A 25460-nucleotide genomic window follows, 5' to 3' on the forward strand; every position below is an offset into this window, starting at 1 on the left:
AGCAAGCACTGTAACAGGGGAAATTTATTGAAACAAACCATTAAATCAATATGGCAGAGCACTCCACTTTATAAGGGGCTATAAAAGTCATGCATGTGGGAAAGCTGAAGGAAACAAACTGACACTGAAAATAAGAACAAAAATATTTTTAAAAAAGTAAATTGACTCCTAGAATTTATAAATTTAATAGATCAGGGGGCAAAATCAGGGTCCTGAAATGTGCCTTATGATCCTTTCTTCCTAGGCTAAAATTAGAGCTAGCTCTCTTATTCAAGAAACTAGCATGAAAATGACAAACAAAAGTGAGGGTTCTGGCTGAATTATCAGAAATTACTTTGGAAGAAGGTAATAAAACTGGATTTACAGAAAAGAGTCATACCACGGTTTTATTTAGTAACAAATGGAGATGCTATTCTTTTGTAGATCATCCATGGAGATTCAGAGGGCAGGGAAATACATTGTCAAATAATCCTGCTGTAGAGTAAAATGTGTCCTGAATATCTGAGAAGCAAATGGTGAAAATACAGTATGTGTAGGTCATACTGACATTGTGATTAAAAATAATACACATACATATATGAAATATATATATAAAAGATACATTTATAATGTAAAACCTGGGGTTTCCAAGAGTTGGCCATACATACATATATAACCCAATTATAAATTTAAAGAATATACTAGCAAGATTGCTTTTGGAATACTTAGAAACACCTTAGTCCTACAATTGAAAGGAGTCATAGAGATCAACTGGTCTAATCTCCACAATGGCATCATTAACTTAAATGTTTACAGTAGTTATAAAACATTTATACATAGGTATTTGATCCTTGAAACAGTCACATGCAATACAAGAAGTTAACTGATTGACCCAAAACTACTCAGCTGACCATGTGAAAGTCAAAAGGGTTCAGAAGGATGTCTAAGGTCAACAAGCTCTTTGCTTAAATTCAGAATGGGAAAGGAATCCACAGAAAATAAAATCAATCACTATAATAAAGGCATAAGAGCCTATAAGTAAAAATAACAAGCAACTAAAAAAATCACTTTTACAACCTGCATGACAACGTATATGCCACAGAAAAGGAAACAAATGAACCACACCAGCTTGCTACTGAAGATAAAGAGCGCTGCATTTCTATTTAATACAGCAGAGTCCCCATCACTGTACAATGACAACAGCGTAAGCATCTTCTACAGTCAAAATGCATGTGCTTCCAAAAAGGAAAAAGGAAAAACAAAAATCCCATGAAAACCACCTCGAGCCTGGCCTGCAGGCTGTTTCTTTGCATTTTTGTATGTGATTCGATTTTGGGTTTTTTTCATTACTATTATCAAAAAGAAGGAAAAATCTCCACCTTGCATGGCAGCAGAGCCTCCAGAGACCCATTTTGTCACAGGCCATTAGTGTTCATCATTACACAGCTTAATGCAGTTGTCTGTTCCCTTTAGTGAACTCTGCATAGATTTATCTTCAGCTAATGCAGCAGAGGCTAAGGGAAACTACAAAGGTCTCTGAGTTTGTTTGCCTTTATGGGATAGCATTTTGAAATTGTTCTGGGCCAAAGGACTCCACAGAGTTGGAGAAGGTAATATGTGCTTCTTCCCTCTACACTGGCTGTCTAACAGGCAATGTTTACTCACAGGAAAAAAGATGTGGGCACTCAGAGGCACCTCTGTTCAGAAGCAGAGAACTCTTTTCTTGGCACTGTTGCTCAGAAATCAAGAAAAAATTTGTATTCACAAACACACACACACACACACACACACACACACATATGTAACTGAACTCTGTAACTGTATTTGAGGCTCTGAAACTTTATTCATTCATTCAACAAATATGAATTGAGGGCTTACTCTGTTGAACACTGTTCTAAGTGACAGGGAAACAATAGGGAACCAAGCAGGCAAAATCCCTACCCTGATGGAACTTGCGTTCTCAGTGGGGAATGTGGGGGAGTGGGGGAGACAGTCTAGAAAGACAGGTACAAGGTTAAATAGGCAAATGGTGACAATGGAAATGCGGTGAGGGGCAGACAACTTACAATTCTAAATTTGACAGCCAATAAAATCCTTAAAAAGCAAAAACAAAAATGACTGGGTAGCTCAGTGGTTGAATGTCTGCTTTTGGCTCAGGTCATGATCCTGGGGTCCTGGGATTGAGTCCCACATTAGGTTCCCCACAGGAAGCCTGCTTCTCCCTCTGCCTATGTCTCTGCCTGTGTTTCTCATGAATAAGTAAATAAATAAAATCTTTAAAATAGATAGATAGATAGATTGGAGCAAAGTGATCTATAGAGAGGCCTGCAGACAACACACTCCACAACACCCAGTAGGGGCAGATCATGCAGGGCCTTTGAAGCCACCGTAAAGAATTGTGGCTTGTCCTCTGCATGAATTGTTATCGCAGAGTTCTGGACCCCCAAGTTTAGATGGCGTAACTTATATTTAAACAGAATTGCTAGGGCTAAAAGGGAAGAGAGCCTGAGACAGTCAGGAGCAGAATTCCAACAACCAGGCCAAAGGTGACAGTGGCACAGACAAGGATTTTAATTATGAAGGTGGTAGCAATGGTTATAGATTCTGGGGACTATTTTTGGAAAAGTCCAAAGGATGTGCTGAGAGATTATTTCTGGGGGGTGTGAGAAGAGCAGGCTCCTAGGCTTTGGGTCTGAATAATTGGCTCCTACTGCATTCTACTCAAAAGTGCCATTTCCTACCCAAGGGCAGCAGTTGGTGAACAGATGGTACGGAATACTGCGATCTTGTTTTGGGACATTTTAAATTGGAGACTCCTATGTGACATAGAAGCCGAAGTATGGGGCAGCCTGGGTGGCCCTAGCGCCACCTTCAGCCCAGGGCGTGATCCTGGAGACCCGGGTTCGAGTCCCACATCAGGCTCCCTGCATGGAGCCTGCTTCTCCCTATGCCTGTGTCTCTGCCTCTCTCTCTGTCTCTCTCTCTCTCTCTGTCATGAGTAAATAAATAAAATCTTAAAAAAAAAAAGAAGAAGAAGAAGAAGAAGCCGAAGTTTGAGGTAAGCCAAGAAACAGAGGCTTTCCGGCTGTCCAGGCTAGAGATGCGAATCTGGGAGTCACGGGCTCAAGATCGGTTTGAGAGTCCTAAGATTGGCTGAGATCACCAGGAAAGTGAGGGTGGCCGAGAACAGAACCCCGGGTGCTCCAGGCTGAGAGGTCAGGGAGGTGAGGGGGACACTCACGAGGAGGGAAGCGAGCAGAAGCTGGGAGGAAGAGGTGGACAGAGGCTGCACCCAATACTGTAGTTTTAGTGGTGTGTCGAAGGAGCCAGTGACAAGAACAGGGATGCTCAGTGCTGACCAGCAGGAAGAGCAGAGACCAGGAGACAATGTACAGGAAGAGAAAATGGGGGTTCCATCTGTTCTCTGCCATTCCTTCCTTTGTTTCAACTTCTCCATTGAAGGAAAAACAAGAAGAAATTAGCCTTATCCCTTATGCATGCTGTATTTATGAAAACTGACCATGCCTGTAACATATTTGGAGATCTTAGTAAAAAGCACAGGGAATCTCGCTCCCACCAGAGCCCAGGAAGACCCCAATCACATCACCTGCTGCCATTGGCCTACTGCTGCTCTGACTGCATCTTTTCCAGGCAAGACCAAGACATTCTGACCTGCTGCTGCTGTTCTCAGTATGCAAGACGCTCTGCTGCTTCACCCCCTTTGTTTTCTATATGGGTTTACTAATATATTTTGAAGGCAAAAAGGACTGGGACAGAAAGGGAGTGCCATAGAGTTCTCATTTGTTAAACACTCTGCAGAAAACTCTTATCTTCAATTAAGTAGTGCTCTTGAACGTGACATCCAAGGATCATGATTGAGTAAACAAGTCCAAAGCTGCAAAAATGAGCAACATATTAAGGTATGATTAAATACTGCGCTCAAAATTGCTCTACTCGAAGCTCCCAGAGACACATAATCGCTCTAATAATTTCTCTTCTTGATTTTTCTGCAGCTTTTAATAATTCTCTCCTTCTATAAAGCCTCTTGCATCATTTCCATAACTGGCTTTACTTCTGTGTCCTCTGCTGTCTCATCACTTCCCTCGTCCTCTTTATAGGGAGTGTTCCAAGATTAAACTGACCTCGGCTTTTAACTCAATTCAAGGCTTAAAAATCCCCTCTATGCACAAACTACAGGGATTAAGAGCTTGGATTTAAACATCATCAAGATTTGCACTGAAACCTCACTGTAACAATTACTAGTTGTGTGACCTATGGCAAACCATAAAAATCTTTCCTGTGCCAGTTTCCTCATCTGCAAAATGTGGATATGCAAACTACCTGCTTTATGGCGCTCTGTGAAGGTTTAATGAACTAATCCACATAAGGCTCAACATCAAGACTGGCACATATTAAGCATGCAAAAAATGTTGAATATTATGATGATTCTCAAATATAAATTTCTAGCTCCGGCTTCTCTTTATTTCAAGTGCACTTTCTACTGCCTACTTAGAATTAGTCATTTGAATCCCTCAAACTCTCTGTGAACCAAAGACAAAATAATTTAGGATATGTAGATTAAAGAAAATCTACTGTTAAATCATTAGTAAGTTAATTACAGCAAATCATTCAATAAATGTTAGCCTAAAGAGAGCTATGAATAAAATGGTATTTCAGTATTGGAAACCTAACTTGAAATAAAGACAGTGTCTAGAAAGTATTTAGCCTATGCCTCCTACAATGCTGTTCTGTTCCATCTTCTTTGCTGCATCAGCTCAAGATTCATTGTCACAATTTTTACTAATAAAATATGTTTATTTAATCAATCATCCTCTCCCAAGACAAAAGTTACAGGTCTAGAAAACATCTTAGGGAACTTTAGAATACCATGATTCTGAGGCATTTTCCTCTTAAAGCAAAACAAAAACAAAAACACAACCTTCTACTGTTAATGTATGCTCAATAACAAATCATTTCCATTTAAATCTTTTTTCCTGGGGTTCCTGGGTGGGTCAGTCAAGTGGCCAACTCTTGATTTTGGCTCAGGTCAAGATCTCAGGGTCATGGAATCAAGGCCCGCATCAGGCTCTGCACTCAGCAGGGAGTCTGTTTGGGATTCTCTCTCTTCCTCTCCCTCTGCCCCTACCCACTTGTTCATTCTCTCTCTCTCTCTCTCTCTCTCTCAAATAAATAAATAAATAAATAAATAAATAAATAAATAAATAAATAAAATATTTTAAAAATATTTTATCTTATTACCCTAAGAGTCGTTAGGTAGTTCTAACAGAGGACACTGCGCACCCACCCACAGTTGTCCTGTTGTCACCTGGGAAAAGCACTCCAAACTCCTGCTGGATACATAGCTCACTGCTTATTTTTAACAGGAGACTCTATTTGTTGTCACACCTAAATTGGCCAATAATCTTTTCTGAAATATAGATTCTCACTGCCATCAAACTTCTTTTATTTCACAAATATATAGCCCCTTATCATAAACACTTGATAAAATATAACTGCAGGGCCAGTAAAACGTGTATTTTACCGTTTCTGTATGCACTTCCTATATACTTTATAGCTATAGACTTTTTACTTTTGCCCAGAAGGAGGGGATGGGATGTCACTAGAGCTCAGGGTTTACAGGTGGTCACTAAAATGCACAGAATCCCTCCTATATTGCTCCATGACCACACACAGTAAGATGTATATATGGTTCATGGTGATTTTGTGTTTCTTTCCCTCCAATGGCAGTTTGGTTTTTTTATTCAGGTAGACTTGACATACAATATTGTATTAGTTTCAGATGTACAACATCGTGATTTCACAATTATACACATTTATGCTGTGCTCACCACAGTAAGTGCAGTCACCATCTGTCACCACACAAAGTTAGTATCATTGACTATATTCTCTATGCTATACTTTTCATCCCCATGACTTATTTTATAACCGGATGCTTCCATCTCTCAAAGTGGGAAATGCCAGCACCTTACTCTTGGAATACAGAGCTGTTCTGCTTGTGTGAGGCAAGACGGGCCGGGGAGAGTATTCAAGTATAGTGTGCTTACCCTCATCACCCCTCTCTTTCAGCTATCCCAACTGCCTATCCCTTTCCCTGAAAATGCCCTGGCTGGTTTGAATGGTGTGCTAGCTGGCAAACTTAAAGACAGACAAATAGGGGATCCCTGGGTGGTGCAGCGGTTTGGCACCTGCCTTTGGCCCAGGGCGCGATCCTGGAGACCCGGGATCGAATCCCACGTCGGGCTTCCGGTGCATGGAGCCTGCTTCTCCCTCTGCCTGTGTCTCTGCCCCTCTCTCTCTCTCTCTTTCTCTCTCTCTCTCTCTCTCTCTCTCTGTGACTATCATAAATAAATTAAAAAAAAAAAAGACAAATAGGAGTTCAAATTTTAAATTCACCATATGGTACTGTGTTCAATGACCTTGAGCAAAGCATTTTCTTTCTTTCTCGATTCCTGATTTTTAAGTTAAATGATAGTTCTGAAAATTAAGGCAAGACATGAAAAGCTGGTGGTATACAACAAGTACTAATAAATAGCAGTTCCCAAGCACAGCCCAGTGCATCTACCCTTTTCATTAAACCCTGCACTCCATTTTAATGAAGTGTTTGTTGGGTATCCCCATGGAATTGAAGTAGCATTGGGTGTCTCCATGAAGTCATCAGAAAGAAAAAAGTTAAGAGAAGAATGGAGGGGGAGGAAAACACAAAATTGCACTCAAAGGTTTAATATTCTTCAGATTGGAGGCTTTTAAAAATTTGCAGGGTTGCACCAGGTACATTCAGTGGGGAACATATGTTTTTCCATGGCTTATAGAGATCAACATAAAACAAAACCAACAGGCATTCAAGTGCTCCCAGCCTGTTATCAAGAGGTCTTTCACATAATGCAGCAGAAATGCTACCTCAGGGGGACAGGCATCTTTACCAGTATTCTTTCTCCTCTTCCATTTATTCTTTTAAAAAATTACTGCAGTCAACACAGGCAAGCAGCTGTCTCTCTACATCTCAGCATTACCTAGCTCCCAGCAGTAGTTTTCACATACTCACCTCTGCTTGGAAAATACTCAATAAAGAAATGAGTGGAAACAAATTAGTCATTCTGCAGTCTATTGATTAAGCCCCATTAAATCAGGGTCACATTGGGTGCGCTTTGGGGGGAGAGAAGCAATCAAATTGAGGGCTGCAAAAAAAAAATTAATGAAAACACACTCAGAAGTTTCAGTCCTTTTTACCTTGTTATTAACATTCAGGCTGTGAGTCCTGAGCATATGGCCCAAGGGCCCTAACGAACCCTACGACCAGGAAAGGGGAAGTGTGTTATTAAGGAATTACACTGAAGGTTGATGGCAGATGGGTGCTCACTTCTGCTTCTTGAATTTTACAGAAATGCATGCTGGTAAAAGAAGATGCCTAGAGTGGAACATGGTTTAGGCACATCCTACTTCTCTCTGGAAAAATCCATGTCCTTGAAGGGCTGCTAAAAAAGTAAATTGCTGTTTCTCCATCTGGAAGAAAGCGAGGAGGATTTTTCAGGAGGATTTTTCTGGATCCCAAGCCATAGAAAGCTTATGTAATAGCAAGAACAGGAATGTGGCCGCTGGCCTTTTCTGAAGCGTAGCACCACATGAGAAGTCAGTGAGACCACGTGATCCCAACAGGCTGCCATTTATAGGAATCACCTGGAGAATTTGTTTAAAATGCTGGGCATTTTGTGCTCTGGGCATATGCTGTGCCCAGAGTTCTGAATCAGCAGGTCCAAAGTAAAGAGTAAGGATCCACATTTTTAAAAAGTTCCTTTGCTGATTTTGATACAGGTTGTTCTTGGAACACATTTTTACAAACACTATAAAAGTGTAAGATAGAACCAAAATAAGTAATAATTTTGACTGGTGGCAGGCAGGAGGGATAGGGGGAAGGACAAAGAGATTCAAGCAACAAAACCAGGCTTCTCTCCTTGGAAGCAGGCTAGATGACAAGCCCCTTTGAGCATCCTCAGTACAAATTCACTTTGGTAATAAATGAGTCAGTGTTCTTGAGTTGTATAAGAGTTACCATTAATTGAGTACCTACATAATCCTCAATGATTCTATGAAATGGATACTACTACTATAGCCTCATGAGAAAATTAAAGAAACCAAGACGAAACAACCTGCCCAATGTAACACAATCAAGGAATTGTGGAGCTAAGTCTACCTTACACAATAGTCCTATCCACTATGGGTAGATAATGGCAAATGACTGGAAGGCATTTCTCCTAAGAGGAGACACCACAGCTACCTCTGTCCTGGAGAAACTAGCCCAAATAATGGCATTTTCTCCTATTTATCTTAACCACAAAAACCATTTCCCTGAATTCCTGGACACAGGATCTCTTTACCTGGACACAGGACAGATTAAAGTAATTTTTAACCTGCTAGAGTTCTGTAAGACTCTTGAAATATACTGGGAGGGGAGAGGCCCATCAACACTTGGTTGTACTTTCAAGGAAGAGCAAGGGCTTAATGACCAAACAAGTTCATACCAACACAATCTGGTGCTGGTAATACAGAATCACTGACCTTGACAGTCAAGGTCTTAGACTCACATTAAGTATTCATGGATGTATGTTGGGATGGGGGGATCTCTCTGTCTCTCTCCCTTCTTCTCTTCCTCCCACCCCTATCCCTTACTGCCTTTGCGTATGACATATTCTCTGATAGGAAAGTTCCCCCCTAATCTTGAGCGTAACTCATCCTGCAGGTCTTAGTGGAGGCATTGCTTATGTTATTATAAGGACATCAGTGACCCTTACAGGCTGTCTCTACTGTATTCTCTCACTCTTTGTGGCACTTAACTGATTTCTTTGGGAATGCTTATCCAACTCCCACACCCCCACTCACCCTAGCCTCTAAACACACAAGGGCTGGGAGTGTTATTCATGTCTGTTTTACTCCCTATTGCCTTGTATAGGACCAAACACAAGTCTCCCTGTAGCAATAAGAAGTGGCTAAAAGCAATGACTTGATTTCTTTTGAAAGCACAGACCAATGCAAACCATTAAAAGAATAATAAAATAAGACCCACATCTCTTGGCTCCAAATTTTTCCATGTCACCTCAGTAACTGATTCAATTATCTTCCAAAACTGATTCCCACTCAACCAAGCAGGATCCACACTGATTTGTAAAATAGTATTGCAACTCTGGTTAGATGAGAAACTGAAAAAATACACTTTTCCAAAATAATATGCTCAGTAAATTGAAGATCATTTCTACTTAAACTATGGTTTATAACTAAAAGTATAATAATTCTTTCTAGCGAAAGTATATTTTCAAATTTGGAACATCACTGAAATTTAATTCTGTCAAAGCAGTTGGGATAGATTAACAGAACTTCCAATGATGTTTAAGATCCATGCTAAAACACATGTTCTTACTTAATAAAACTCTATTCTCAGTAACAAAATCCTAAGAACTTAATAGCTATAATGTTGGTCTCTTGGGGCATCTGGGTGGCTCAGATGGTTAAGCGCCTGCTTTTGACTTGGGTCATGATCTCCAGGTCCTGGGACTGAGCCCCACATTGGGCTCCCTGCTCAGTGGGGTATCTGTTTCTCTCTTTCCCTCTGTCCTTCCCACCCTGGGTGCGTGCTCTCTCTCTCTCTCTTTCTCTCTCTCTCTCAAATGAATAAGTAAAAAATCTTAAAAAAAAATGGAGGTCTCTTTTTGGTGGTGAATGTTAATTACGAACAAAAATAGACTAATATTGATTTTCTTGTACTGGACTTAAGTTAAAAAGTGAGAAGTTATCAGCAACAATCATGCAGGTGGCATGACTTTTTTCTTTTTGTTTTTACATTTTAAATCATGCTTCAGTTCCCAAAGAAATACTATTTGATCTTACTACACTGAGAACAATCACATACACACACAAAAAAAAACCCCACAAATACTATCTGCCACTTCTGATGACCTCTCTGCCTGTCTTCTTATCTTCACAAGACATGTTAGATTAGATGAATGTGGATTTTTCCTAAGTGTCATTTATTCTTTGAAATGCTCTTCTGAATTCTTCTCACATCAAATCCCCAAATCAGATATTCTTCTCTGCCCCCAGGAATTAATTCTTAGACCTGAATGTCAAAAATAAAATACAGGCAGGTGCGCCTAGGTGATTCAGTCGGTTGAGTGTCTGCCTTCGGCTCAGGTCATGATCCCTGGGCTCTGGGATCGAGCACCGCATCAGGCTCCCTGCTCAGTGGGGAGCCTGCTTCCCGTTGCGCCCACCCACCTACTGCCTACAACTCACCCTGCTTGTGTTCCTTCTGTAAAATAAATAAAATCTTTAAAAAAATACAGACAAATATCATACAAAATATTAAAAGAAGTCACTATAAACCTGTACTATATCATTGCACAGAACTGCAGTTGATGTTAATTTACTGGACCACATCCTATATCGAGAGTCAGGCTAGGCTCAATTCGTTCTAATCACTGCAACCCTTATTATTTGGGGGGTTGTTTCTGCTAAAGATGGAAACATTTTCATGCAAGTAGCTGCCTACCTCTTTATTCTGCTAGGGTTCACCACAGCACTCATTTGATTTGTTTAATGTAAATGTGTCTGTGATGGGTAATTTTATCTATATTCTGCTACAACTTCACTTACAGCATTATTCTAATTAATGGGTCATTCATCATTTTACTAGAGCTGTTTTATATCAGAGGAGAGCTACTGTTACCTTCATAGTAGTTTCAGAATTTGAAAATCATTCTCACTTCCTCAGTCACATACTTTGGATATTGTTACAAGACAAAATTCATTTTCCATTTCTTCCCATCACTGGCAGAAGAGAAATGACAGTTTTGCCATTAAAGCTTAAAATTTAGGGATCCCTGGGTGGCTCAGCAGTTTAGTGCCTGCCTTCAGCCCAGGGCGTGATCCCAGAGACCCGGGATTGAGTCCTGTGTCAGGTACTCTGCAAGGAGCCGGCTTCTCTCTGCCTGTGTCTCTGCCTCTCTCTCCCTGTGTCTCTCATAAATAAAATTTAAATTAAAAAAAAAAAAGCTTAAAATTTAGCCCTTAAGAACTTATTAAGTGTAAGCAATCTTTCCCGAACTCCCCCTATACTACAAACACTATGGTGGAGGCAATATATCCCGTTACTTTACTGTGAATGAGCCCTGAGAAATGGGAAAAAGAAAGACAGACAACTGCTTAGGCCAGGACTGAGGTAAGAGGGCAGGGACAGATATTACACACACGCACATGCCTCCCCCAAAATGCTAAGCCCCCAAATGCTAAGACCTCTTCGATCGTCTAAAAATGGCAATCCATTTAACTATCTATTTTCAATTTCTATGACAACCTCTACAAACATCAATTATTGAGACGTTGCTGTTTCAAGTACAAGTTTAAGTAATCTATGTACATTGGCTCATCTTCTAACAATCCCAACAAAGTCCATGGTATTATTCCTATATTACAGATGAAGAAATTGAGACTTCTGGAAGTTCAGTGACTAAAACGGGAATGGAGTCTAGACTGGTTTGACTCCAACACCTGAATGTCGATTGCATTTCTTCAGGGCTAAACAACTTCTCTCAGAGCTCTCAGCAACCTAATGAACTTAAGGCACTGCTTTAAATTCCTACTAAGGCATATTCTTTCATGCAGAATTGATTTTTATAAACCCTTATTCACACATGCATAGAATCAGTCCTGGAATGACATGGATGGCCCAGTGCACTAGCTGATTTCTTATTAAGGAAAGACTCCATATATTAGAAACCCTGTTTTATGAGTCCCAAAGGGGGAAAAATACATAAAACCTAGGAGGAAACTCATTTCTTCCCATGACTGTCTGTATCTTTCCTGACAAGTTTTCTTTGTTATAATTAGACTTCCTCATCTCCTATTCCTCGAGCCCCGGATTCTCTGCTGTCCTGGACACTCTCACACCATGCAATTATAAGAACAAAGTGCTATGGACAGAGAACACATCATTTTCACATATTTCTACTGTTTCCACTTCAATTTCTGCTGTGCAGTTCAGAAACAAAAGTTGTTTGAAAAGTGACGAGAATGCTCATAAAGTCAGGCTTCCTCTTTCTTATCTGTCCAGAGAGAAGAAAATGGAGTTTTACAGGGAAGAAAATGCAGGCTATACAGGGAAAAGTATTTGCTAAGCTTTGGAGAGTTTACAAGAAGAGGATGTTTGCAGAGCTGAAGACCCAGAGAAAATAAAAAGATTAGAGAAGGTATTTACCCTGTTAACCTGCCAGAAAGAAGTCAATGTTCTAAAAGGTAAATGTACTGCTATTGAAGGGGTTCAGAACAAGTCTTGTGCTCCAAAATGCACCATTTGGGCATGTGGACTATTTTGAGCTGAAGGCAGTCAACACCCAACAGATTCAAGAAAAACTTTTATCCCTCCCTTAATTTATTTAACTAAAAAAAAAATTTAGATAGGAGGTTTTGACCAGAAACAGAGCTAATTACCAAGAGCTAACTTTTTACCTATCTATATAGCACGACAAACATCTAATTACCAAACATCTGCTCTTATCAACCTGTGAATAATCTCCTCCTTCCCCTTTGAAACTCCTAACCCCTTCCTTAGCTCAGAATGGCATATAAGCTTCAACTGCCCAGCTTTCCCTTGGGTCTCATTCATGTAGGGTCCCATATGTATGTAATTCAATTTTTCTCCAGTAATCGGTCTTATGTTAATTTAATAGACCAGCTAAGTAGTCTGGAAGGGTAGAAGGAGATTTTTTTCCTCCTCAATATCATGTGTGTGAGGAAAGGCAAAATAGTGCAAAATAGTACAGTACAGTTTTGTATACCCTTTAAAAATTACTCTGAGACACTCTTTTATAAATAAAAAGGTGTCTTGATACAGTAAGTATTTTCAGCTGTAATACGCAAACACATTGAGAACTATTTCACAATAGTAAAGTGCAAAGGTTTGCCTTGACCTTTAGGGGGGAAAAAACTTCTGAAAGTGGAATTATGGTTTTGGATTCCAAGCCAAATCAATGAAACAGAAAATAATATCTATGTACAAATATAAAAATTATTAAGACTAATAATGTTCTCCTTCCCCTCTGAAGTTTCAATGGAATGCACCCATCAAAATCCCATCAAAATCTACCGGAAAAAGCTACATATGGAAGCAAATATATAAGTTTAAGGTCTCAAAATCCTTGAAGGACACATTCTCACTTAGCGAGTGCTAATGTTGCTCTCTTCCTACAATTTTCCCTAATTAGAAAACCGTAAAGTCATGAAGAGAAATCTCACAGAGGAAGACATGGACATGGCCAACACGCACATGAGAAAATGCTCTGCATCACTTGCCATCAGGGAAATACAAATCAAAACCACAATGAGATACCACCTCACACCAGTGAGAATGGGGAAAATTAACAAGGCAGGAAACAACAAATGTTGGAGAGGATGCGGAGAAAAGGGAACCCTCTTACACTGTTGGTGGGAATGTGAACTGGTGCAGCCACTCTGGAAAACTGTGTGGAGGTTCCTCAAAGAGTTAAAAATAGACCTGCCCTACGACCCAGCAATTGCACTGTTGGGGATTTACCCCAAAGATTCAGATGCAATGAAACATCGGGACACCTGCACCCCAATGTTTCTATCAGCAATGGCCACAATAGCCAAACTGTGGAAGGAGCCTCGGTGTCCATCGAAAGATGAATGGATAAAGAAGATGTGGTTTATGTATACAATGGAATATTACTCAGCAATTAGAAACGACAAATACCCAACATTTGCTTCAACGTGGATGGAACTGGAGGGTATTATGCTGAGTGAAATAAGTCAATCGGAGAAGGACAAGCAGTGTATGTTCTCATTCATTTGGGGAATATAAATAATAGTGAAAGGGAATATAAAGGAAGGGAGAAGAAATGTTGGGAAATATCAGGAAGGGAGACAGAACATAAAGACTCCTAACTCGGGGAAACGAACTAGGGGTGGTGGAAGGGGAGGAGGGTGGGTGTTGGAGGGGAATGGGTGACGGGCACTGAGGTGGACACTTGACGGGATGAGCACTGGGTGTTTTTCTGTATGTTGGTAAATTGAACACCAATAAAAATTAATTAAAAAAAAAAAAAGAAAACCGTAAAGTATTGTCATTGCCATTGTTATTTGTAGTTTTGAATTCCTATAATTTCTGGTTCTAGAGATTTTTACTGTTTCTCTTCTTTTCTACCAGGAAAAGGCAGTATTAACATTTATGTCCAAAAAGGGTCTATTTTAATAGTGTCTGGCCTATAAATTTTTAGAATATTGCTACAAAAGCATTAAAGCTATTTTCATTTTTATATCTCTATGTAAAAAAGGAGCATTGTGAACCAGAGTTTTGAGAATGGAAAAAGTCAAAATTCCCCAATAAAACAGTAAAAACAGCCAATTGTTTTGAGGCTGACAAAACAAGGTGGCCACACAAGGCCCTTGACCTTGGGGCTGCTATCCATCCTCAGCTGCCCTGCTGTATCCAATTCTCTCTTACTAGGTTGGTCTTTTCTGTGAACCTAGACTCATTCTTTCCCCCACTGTTCTTCTTTCTGGATCGATGTCACTCTTTTCTTTCTCCTTTACTTGGCTTCCTTTAGCCATTCACCACTCCTTCCTTTTGCTCCATTCTGTCTGTTAAAGTGGCTTAAATGGAACCGAAATGTTTTAAACATTTTTATGCTTAATAAATAAAGCACTAAAATCTCTATGTTATGTTAAATTAAATATCTTATATTTCTCTAAGAACAAAAAAGAAAGGAGAAGGAAAACTTTTTACCAGTATGTGGCCTTCAATTTATTTTTGGATAATTAAGAGGAAAAATGCTCTCCCCCAACTCCTACTTACCTTCATTGAAAAGACTATACTTCTGGGGCAACTGGGTAGTTCAGCAGCTGAGCTTTGAGCTGAGCCCTTTGGCTCAGGGCATGATCCTGGGTCTGGGGATTGAGTCCCATGTCAGGCTCCCTGTGAGGAGCCTGCTTCTCCCTCTGCCTGTTTCTTTGCCTCTCTCTCTGTGTCTCTCATGAATAAATAAATAAAATCTTAAGAAAAGAAAGAAAAGAAAAGAAAAGAAAAGAAAAGAAAAGAAAAGAAAAGAAAAGAAAAGAAAAAGAAAAGAGAAAAGAAAAGAAAAGAAAAAAAGAAAAAGAAAAGAAAAGAAAAAAGAAAAGAAAGAAAAGAAAAGAAAAGAAAAGAAAAGAAAAGAAAAGAAAAGAAAAGAAAAGAAAAAGGAAAAGAAAAGAAAAGAGAAAAGAAAAGAAAAGAAAAAAAGAAAAAAGAAAAGAAAAGAAAAAAGAAGAGAAAAGAAAAGAAAGGAAAGGAAAGGAAAATAAAAGACTGGACTTCTAAGGCTATTTGTGATAGTAATCATAATTCACATTTTTCACAGATCAATTTTTAAAAAATACATCCTTATATCATAAGTACTTCCATGTTGGTAGCTTTTCATCTATAGTGAGAATATTTACTGTAGGTATCACAGGAAAAATGGCAGTTATAAGCTATCAACATCATAGCCAAATTACCTGGAAAAGGAAATCAACCAGCTTTTCTGTTTATCTCTAAGCTACTAATGAGAATCAATTTACCAAGTACTACCTGCCTACTAGAATTCTGGAGTTACACAGTGAGGTCCTTGTGTGCAATTCTGATATCAGAAAGAAGTCCTCAGAGTAAATATTTAAAATCATCCTATTCAATGAACAAGCAATCTGTATCTTCATATTATGGTTTAATGCTATGAGGCTAATTCATACCATAAGTGATCCAAAGCCTATTTCTACAAGAGTCAACAATCCTTTTCTTATGATAATGCAATAATTTTTCAGACTAATGAGTCATGATGTTTTTCTGAAAATGTTCAATTCAAAATAAATATAGAATCGGTAGTGCTAAAAGATTATAGGTGTGGTTTTTTTTTTTTCATTTTGTTTTGATTTTTAATTTTTGGAAGATGTATCATCCTTTTCCTCTAGATTTATTCAAGTTTGAATGAAAAGTTCCTGCTTCAGTTCAGAGCTTTGATCTTCTTGGCTATGATGTCTTCCTTGGCCTAGACTCTAATGAGACTAAGTCTATGCATGCTGTCAATCTTCTACATCAAATGCTGGGAGTGAGGAGAAAGCAACTTTTTATTACAGAACTCTGAGGCCCCTCTTTGGGGAGAAAAAGGAAGAAATGTAGTATAATACTTCTTTCAGTTTTTCTTCTTTCTCGCAGGGGGAGAATATATACTTTGGACATATTCAAAGAACGTTTTACAGTTATAATAATTAAATCAGTAAAGAAATTCCTTTCTCCCTTTTTTTCTTCCTTTAGGGACCTATAAGAAATGTCTACTACAGAAATGAAACTGATTAATCTCAATACTAAGAAATTTTTATTTATAAGCCAAGATGAACTTTTTTGTAATATAGGATAAAATAACCAGGAAAATAAGAATGTATCTGCTGGCTTTTCTCTCTCTTTGAATTTCTTCCCCTACAGTTATTTTACAGATTAGAGTTAATCCCCCCAAACAGCGAATATCCAGCAGGATAGGTTACTGATTACATCTTACGATGAGAATACTACTCCCAATTTGGGCTTCAACACTTTGAGAAGCAGTCAGAATTCTTAGTATAAAGTCTTAACATATGGTTCATTTCCCTGTTCTAGGGCATAATTACTATAGTAAAGGACCTTGAAATGGCCACTCCATTAGTTTTAAGTGGTACTAATTAGGATTTATAATTTAGATTCTATGTAATACACAGAATCAAACACTGACTGTGTGAAGTTTTGGCTCTCCCTATAAGAAAACACCAATTTGAAAATTAAAAATAAGATTAGGTAGTCCTAAAGGGCACAATTTTCATTCTAGAAAGGAAATAAGCAACCTCAAGTTCCTGCCAGTGGGAGGAACAACTGGGTTTAAAGCCCCATTTCACAAATTAAATTCTGGCTGCATTTTTTAACACCAAGACTTTTTTTTTTCCTTCACAGTGCCAAAAGTACATTCCAGAGCCAATGTTCTCAAGTGAAAACATACAGTATTTAGACAAGCAGTAATTCGCTAGTAATGTTTCCACATAATCATTTCATGCACGACTGCTAATCATGCCATGTGAGAGAAACCTCTAAACAAGGGAACATATATATGGCCATAAAATTAAATTATCAAACTTACAAAGGAAAAATGGTCAAATAAAACACTGTTCTAAGCTCATTCAGAGTATTAATAAATTCTGTTTTGGACAGCTTTAGGTATTTATGAAAGGGTACAAATCTAGAACATTACCTAGTCTTAGAAATATAAACACTTTTTTTCTCTTATTACTGAAATACATAACTAAGGAAGTGGTTCCCCAAGTAGTGATGTAATATTTAATAGGTCCCCATTCTGTCACTTATCATGACTTCCAAGGACTAAGCTCTTTAAGAATTTTTGAGATTCATTCCAACAGTGCTACCACCAGCCACACTCTCCCTCTTAGTACCTTCACAAGCTACTGACGGGCAGCAAGAGAGAGACCTCTGAACTACACCAGAGCTTCCAAGTGCATTCTCTTGCCTAGAAGCAAGGCACGACATTCAACTCAATTCCATTTTTCTCCTCTTGCTCAAAAGGAATGACAGAGACAGTGGTGATTGAAAGCATTAGTGGGTTTACACAGAGGAAAGCCAAGAGAAATACTTGGTACAGGCACATCATGTCTTCCCTTCTTCAGAAACACAAATGAGCATGGAAGAAGTCAAAATTATATATAATCTTTAGTGGTAAAAAAAGTAGTAATGCTTCACACATGCAGGGTCTGGCAGAGTATGGTACGGAGGCAGTTTATGAAAAGCTTAGCTATCAAATTAATTCCAGTTGGCTGGGATATAAACCCTGTCATATATATTGAGAACTAGATGAAACATAACTAACTGTAATGATAAAAAGCGATGAAAGTGCTGCTGGAAAAATAATCACTAAGCTTCAGGTTTGTTTAATGATTTTGTCAATATGTGGAAAAGAGGAATTCCATGGAACCAGAAGAAATCTCAGGGGGATTCTGCAAACATTAGGAAGAAATTATGCGGAGGGTTTGCAATGCTAGTACTTTAAAAAGGGAAGGGTGGATTTTCTTTTATAATAATAAGCTCAAAAAATGCTAACCTAAATTTCAAAGCTTAAAATGATTTTTCCTTCATGAGTTGTAGGCTGAGAGCACTCTACTAAAGATTCACTGTAATCCATGGTAGAGAAGAAATCATTTCTCTTTCTTCCTAATATTTAAGGTACTTGATGGAAACGCACAGGTATTAAGAGAAATGAGCTAAAAAAAAAAAAAAAAAACTGTAAACATGTCCATTGTTTTCCTTTTATAAATTGCTCCTGGCATGGTTTCCCTACAACATCAGTTTTTAACTGCTCCTCAAACAAAATATTTAATCAGCGGTCTCACATTGTTTTTACAAAAGCATAACCACTAAAAGAACAAATAAGTGAATTTTAAAAATTAATGAAGCTTCTGAATCAAACTGCTAATCATTTACTCAGTCTACCCAAATAAATACATAGATATGTCCATTCTTCTTCACAAAAGAGTTAGGTTTAACAAATGGCCCAGGTTCCGTTAGAATGGTTTTCCTTCTCCTTTTTGGGGCCTCTACTATATCATCCTGCTCTAAATAAAAGACAAGGAATATATCATATACAGGAAGATATGTGTTTAAGGCCAATTCATAAATGCCATAAAGACTAAACATTTGAAAACATTATACTTACATTATCTCATTGAAAAAAAAGGACCCGCAATATAGTGAAATGCAGTTTTTGCATTGAATGCATTGGAAAAAAAAGGACCCGCAAAATATAGTGAAATGCAGTTTTTCAGATGATAATGCCAAGAGAGGATGTTTATAAAGACATTCCTGCAGGTAACATCATTCTTGAAAGTTTTTGTTTTACATCACACCAAGACCCAAAGCTAATATAGGAATCACAGTGTTCTATTTTAGAAAGTCAAGAGCCATCTCTTTCTTGAAAGGGAGACATTTCTTATCTGTGTAGAGAAATTTACCTTTAAATAAATTAAATTACATTTTGGATGTATTTTGAAAATTTACCTTGGGTAAATTTATATAATAAAAGTCCTTACGTTATACAAGTATGACTAAATTAACCAGTTAAATTCATAAAGTTTTCTTCTAACTCAGACCAACTATTTTTAGATAATTATCTTTTAGAAGTAAGACTAAGAGAAGAGAACAGTGATTATGGTTAGACCACCATGAGAAAGCACTTTGAGGTTCTCATCTTGACCTGGCCTGTGATGTCTCTGGGACCCAGAACTGATCAGATTGTCTTTCATCTAAAAATTTTTAAAGAGAAAAATGATTTATTCTAATCCAGCAGAGGAATGATGTTTATGAACTGCTTTTGGAGTGTCCTACTGAAATGCTATTCCTGACTCCAACAGCCCTGTTAGAGACACCATGAAAGAGACCTGGAATTTGAGAAAGAACCTTGTATTTTCAGGGTTGAATGGAAAGTAGAAGGTAAGAGTGAAGGCTCTGGAGTATTTCTGCCTGGGCTCGAATCCCAGCCCCTCCACTTACAATAGTGTGGTCTTAGTCAATCCACTTCAATTCTCTATGCCTCAGTGAGGTTCCTCAGCTATAGGATGGGGAAAATAACAATACCTCCTACATAAAGTTGCAGCGAAGACTGAATTAGATAGTGGATGCTAAGCATTAAAAAACATAGCTTGGTATATTGCTAGTAGGGTTCAGAAATTTTAGTTTTACTATGATTTACTTGAGTTGGCAGAGACTTTTACAACATATAAACAGACTGTAAAAGTGAGACTCAGAAGGTACACTTAAGACAATTCTATCCTGCATTAGCCCAACATTCCTGGGATTCAGGATGTTGCATAACTATTACTTCTGCTCGTGTATATAATCGAAAACACAAGAATTCAAGGTGTATGCTCATTACAGTTTCTCCGTACAAACAGGAAACAATATTAATGTTGTAGAAATTCACCGCTTGCATGGCATCAAACTTTGGGTACCAAATTGGATGTGAGCAATGCAGGTGCCATCTCTAGGACTGCCTCTGAAACCTAGCTCGTTAAGGCTCTGGTGATCATTTTCCTGGAGTTTGCTGCAATAATGAGTCTAGACAGCCCGGATCCATTAAAGATCATGCCTGCTGTCTTCATGCATTCCCTCCAGTAATTCAATCATGTTTATTTGGGAGAGACTCTGAGTTTTCTTAGGGACATTCAAATACCCAGTTTCTCGAGGTATGCTAATATTTAAATTAAAGAGGGGATTCCTGATTGCATTAGAAATGCATCCATCTTCCCCTTCTTGTCTTTGCAGAGGGCATGCCACAGGCTTTGTCACAACCAAATGCGAATTTCTCCTAGGATGGAAGTGCAAATTTTATTTTGAAGAGCAACATGCTTCATGCTCTGTAGTTATTCATCATCCACCAAATAAAATAATATCTGAAATATGTGTAGCACACAAATGTTTTTTCCCTCAACTCCCAGGAAAATACACATGTGGATGTATCCCAAGAGTGGGCTTTCTGTAGAAGCGCTAAAGCCAATGACAAAATTCCTCTAACATTTACATCTGTAATGATTTTTCTTCTAGAGAGAAGAGGAAATATGGGGAAATTAGATTTTTGACAGCCTTTGTGATGTTTAGAAAGGTAGAAATATGTTTGCAAACTTCAAACCTGAGCGACTTGTTTTAGCGCCTTTTCTGACAAGGCAACATTAAGCAAATGTCTCAGAGGAGGTTTCTCTAGTGTGTGTGTGTCTGGGCTCAAGGAGGAGAGGAGAGGTAGGGTTTCATGTGCTGTCATGGGAAATTAACAGTCTTTTTTTTTTTTTGGCATATAAAGGTTTGTTTTATTGAATAACTGATCTGATTCATGCTGAGGCCACTATGTACAGACAAGAGAGACGGAGTTTTATTTCTTGGTCTCTTCCTCCTTGGACAGAGTCTTGATGATTTCCTCCTTCTTGGCCTGGAGCCGCTCTTCACGGCGCTTGCGGGCCTCCTTGGTCTTAGATCTGCGGGCCTCAGCCTGGTCAGCCAGAAGCTTCTTGCGAGCCTTATCTGCCTTCAGCTTGTGGATGTGTTCCATGAGAATCCGCTTGTTCTTGAACACGTTACCCTTCACTTTCAGGTACAGGCTATGATACATGTGGCAGTCAATCTTCCTAGATTCACGGTATCTTCTGAGCAGCCTGCGTAGAATTCTCATCCTCCTCATCCACGTTACCTTCTCAGGCATTCGAGCATTGGCAGTACCTTTTCTCTTACCAATGCCCATATGCCTGCCCTTCCGGCGGGCCAGAGTGTTTTTCCGGCACCGAGCTCGGGAATGGACAGTCACAGGCTTCCAGATTATCAGCCCATCTTTGATCAGTTTTCGTATCTGCTGACGGGAGTTTGCATTGGCGATTTCATTGGTCTCATTGGGGTCCAACCAGACCTTCTTTTTAAGGTGGTCTACAGACTATCATTTTTAATCAGACACAGGTAGCCCATCCGCTAACATAAGCATTCAAGAGAGCAAAATAAGCCACTTTCTAGTAAGAATCACATCCACTTAAGTAACTGTACCATAAAACATATTTGGAGATTTATCTTCATCATTTATTGCTTTGGGATACCAAAAGTAATCCCGAGAAGGAAGACTATGTACAAATCTGTTTAGGCAGTAATGACCCTGAGGCACACGGGGAGCATAAAACCAGAACCATGTATTGTGTATGGTCACCAAACAACTGGTGATCTATCCTCATTATCACGGTTCTGATGGGGAGAACTGTAAGTCATCGCTGTCCATGGAAAGTTTACAGTATTCTCCTGGACATTTATAAGAACTCTCCACAGGGGCACCTAGGTGGTTCAGTGGTTGAGCGTCTGCTTTTGGCTCAGATCGTGGGCCCGGGGTCCTGGGATCGAGTCCCACATCAGGCTCCCTACGTGGAGCCTGCTTCTCCCTCTGCCTGTGTCTCTGCCTCTGTGTCTCAAGAATAAATAAAATATTTTTTTCTAAAAAAAGTTTACAGTATTAATTTACTCACCTAACATTTACGGAGAACCTAGTGTATGCTAGACATCAGCAAAGTTCTGGCTATGCAAATCCAATCAAAAAATGATCACTAACATCTTATGAAGAAGAAACATGAGAATCGAGAATACCCCTTGTTAAATCAGCAAGGGTACAGAGGAAAGGGGTAAGAGAAAGGGTACAGAGAAGGGGTAAGAGACATGTCTGACAGGTATCCCAAAAAAGATGCTGCTGAGGGATGAGTAGAAAGTCACCAGGTAAAGGAAAAGGAAAGGCCACCAGGTAGAGAGAAAACCTAGCCAAAGGAAGACAGGTGGGACAGAGAATTAAGGTTTGCACAACTTCAAAGAGCTTAGGATGGCAAAAAGAGACTATAGGAAGTATGTAAGAAAATGAAGGAAATGAGTTTTACAAGACAGTTCTCCTATCCTGTTTTTCTCACCCACTTACTGACCAGAAAGAATCTGAGGGCCTAGATGTGGGAAGAGCCACAAAATGAAGGTGACCTGGACCCCCTCATCACCTTGTAGTACATCCCATGAAGAACCTTGGGCAGGCTCTCTTCATGCCTGGGTTCCAATCCAACATTGTGCAGAATGCAAGGATTTAGAGTCAGAAGCCACAGGTGTATGTCCTGCCTCCAATACCATGTTGTCTCGAAGAAGGAACTGAATGTTCGAGCCTTCAAACTATTTCTCAGGGTTGTGATGCTGACGGAATAAGACAATGTACTTGGAAGTTGCTATTTTAATGTTAGCTAGTTAATGCTATTATATAATTGATGTAACTCAAGTAAATGCATAATCATAGTAATAAAGTTATTATTTATGTTCTAGTAGATCATGGCTTTGCATGCTGGCCTCTCCCTTTATTTTTTTTTTTTAAATTTTTATTTATTTATGATAGTCACACAGAGAGAGAGAGAGAGGCAGAGACACAGGCAGAGGGAGAAGCAGGCTCCATGCACCGGGAGCCCGACATGGGATTCGATCCCGGGTCTCCAGGATCGCGCCCTGGGCCAAAGGCAGGCGCCAAACTGCTGCGCCACCCAGGGATCCCTGGCCTCTCCCTTTAGACCTTTATAATTATAAAATAAATATGGTGTCATTCCAATAAATTCAGAAAATACAGGAAAGGATAACAAAGAAGATAATCCCACATTTATTTCTATGTAAATGCATACTCATAAACAAAGATATATATGTATATACTTTGATCAAAATGTGGTCATGCTATACTTCTGTTTTGCAACCAGTTCTTTACTCTTTAACGTATCTTTCTAAGCTTTTTTTTTAAATATTATTTATTCATGAGAGATGGGGGGGGGGGTGCAGAGACACAGGCAGAGGGAGAAGCAGGCTCCCTGCAGGGAGCCCGAGATGGGACTCAATTCTGGGACTCTAGTATCATGCCCTGGGTGGAAGGCAGGTGCTACACCGCAGAGCCACCCAGGGATCCCTGTGTCCTTCTATGTTAATAAAAATACACCGACTATACAATTTGCAGTGGCTAGACAATATTGTATGCACAGAACATAATTTATGCAACCAATATCCCCTAGACAGACAGCCCAATAGATGAATATAGATCTTAGCTAAACATTCCCTGTGATCTGTTCTCTTCAGGTTTTTAATCCTTCTCTTCACCCCATTCTCCCACCCACATACCTCTGTTATCCTTTTGCTTTGTTTCTTCGCCAACACTTGTATTTGATCTTGAGGATTTTCCGACAGTCCTCAATTCTGCATCATCTGACTCAATATCATGCTAAGTTTCACTTTGTTGTACAATTGTTCAGTGACTTAACCTATAAACTCTCATCTTCACTACAAAGGCCGTTAGCACATCTGGCTCACACCTTTCATCCAGGAATCCCATACTTGTCCTTCACAAATACTGTCTCCTCACACCCATCTCCAACTTCCAAGTAAATACCTTGAGTTTGAATATAATCCAATTTGTTTCTCATCCCTAATCTTCTACCTTCTTGAAAGTCATCACTATTAATTGTGGATGTTTTCTCCTAATAGGGACATTATTTTCCTATTATAAGATTTTCACTGAGGGTATATTTTTAAATTTTTATTTATATTTATATTACATATATTATATTATTTATATTTATATATATTTATCTTTATTTAGAGCATGAGTGGAGGGAGGAACAGAGGGGGAGCAGACTCCCTGCTGAGCTCCATGTAGGGCTTGATTTCTTGGCCCCAAGATCATAACCTGAGCTGGTTCAAGAGTCAGTTGCCAGGGGGACCCCTGGGTGGCTCAGCAGTTTAGAGCCTGCCTTTGGCCCAGGGCGCAATCCTGGAGTCCCGGGATCGAGTCCCGCGTCGGACTCCCAACATGGAGTCTGCTTCTCCCTCTGCCTGTGTCTCTGCCTCTCTCTGCCTCTCTATCATAAATAAATAAGTAAGTAAATAAATAAATCTTAAAAAAATAAAAAATTTTTAAAAATAGAGTCAGTTGCCTAACCGAGTCATTCTGGTGCCCCAAGCATTTGACATTCTTATCGACAGTGCACAGGGTCCACCTTCTCCACATCCTCACCATTGCTTGTTATTTTCTTTTTTTTTTTGGCCATCCTAACAGGTGTGAGGTGTTGTTTCATTGTGGCTTTCATTTACCTCTCCCTGTCCCATTTACCTATCCCTAATGCTGTTTTTTTTTTTTTTAATGTAATTTTTAAAAGATTCTAGTATAGCGACCATGCAGTGTTATATTAGTTTCAGGTGTACAAAATATATATATATATTATTTATTTGGGGGTGGGTAGTAGAGGGAGAGGGACAAGTCCCCTGACATGGGACTTGATCTTAAAATCCCGGTATCTCAACCTGAGCTGAAATCAAGAGTCCAACCAACATTCAACCGACTGAGCCACCCAGGTGCCCCTCTTTTCATGTGAGACATAATTACGAAGTAGAACTGATGAGAAGAGTGACTCTGGATGTGTAAGGGCAGGGGGAATAAAGGCTTCCTAGGTGGACTCCTGAACTTCTGTGGTCTGGATCACTGGAGAGCTGGTGGCATCATCTCTCAGGACAGGGCACAGAGGAGGTGAAGAGGCAGATGCAGAGCAGGACACCAGGATGTAGGTATGTGCAGAGGAGTAGACGCTGAGAATGGAAGATTTAGGCAATGAGACTAATAGTTCAGTTTTAAAACTGACCCTGTGTCCTGGACCTTTTGAGAGAATTCCAGTTTGGAGATAATATAAAGTAACAGCTGAAACTACTGAATGGGTAAAGATAATGGCGGAGTAAGCAGAAAACAGTTAAAGACAGACTCTGACAAGGACTTGTATTGAGGGAGGAGGCGGAGAGAACAGAACCTTAACAGGCCTGAGAATGAATGGTCTCAAGGAAA

At 39.3% G+C, this 25460-nt stretch overlaps 2 protein-coding genes across 7 annotated transcripts in view; both read right to left on the bottom strand.

Moving 5' to 3' along the window:
* EXOC4 (exocyst complex component 4) overlaps positions 1–25460 on the bottom strand; it is a 754775-nt gene that overhangs the window by 384849 nt on the left and 344466 nt on the right. The gene's annotated exons all lie outside the window — the stretch shown is intronic.
* Positions 20896–22903, bottom strand: LOC112928959 (large ribosomal subunit protein eL19-like). Its single transcript, XM_072764001.1, has one exon. It carries the CDS (start codon positions 21333–21335, stop codon positions 20970–20972), a length of 366 nt encoding a protein of 121 aa, XP_072620102.1. The 5' UTR covers positions 21336–22903; the 3' UTR covers positions 20896–20969.

The sequence above is a fragment of the Vulpes vulpes genome, chromosome 7, assembly GCF_048418805.1.
Source record: "Vulpes vulpes isolate BD-2025 chromosome 7, VulVul3, whole genome shotgun sequence".
NCBI classification, from domain to species: Eukaryota; Metazoa; Chordata; class Mammalia; order Carnivora; family Canidae; genus Vulpes; species Vulpes vulpes.

Bases quoted from the DNA above. Each gene is read 5' to 3' on its own strand.
- LOC112928959 (XM_072764001.1), bottom strand. From the start codon at position 21,335: ATGGGCATTGGTAAGAGAAAAGGTACTGCCAATGCTCGAATGCCTGAG.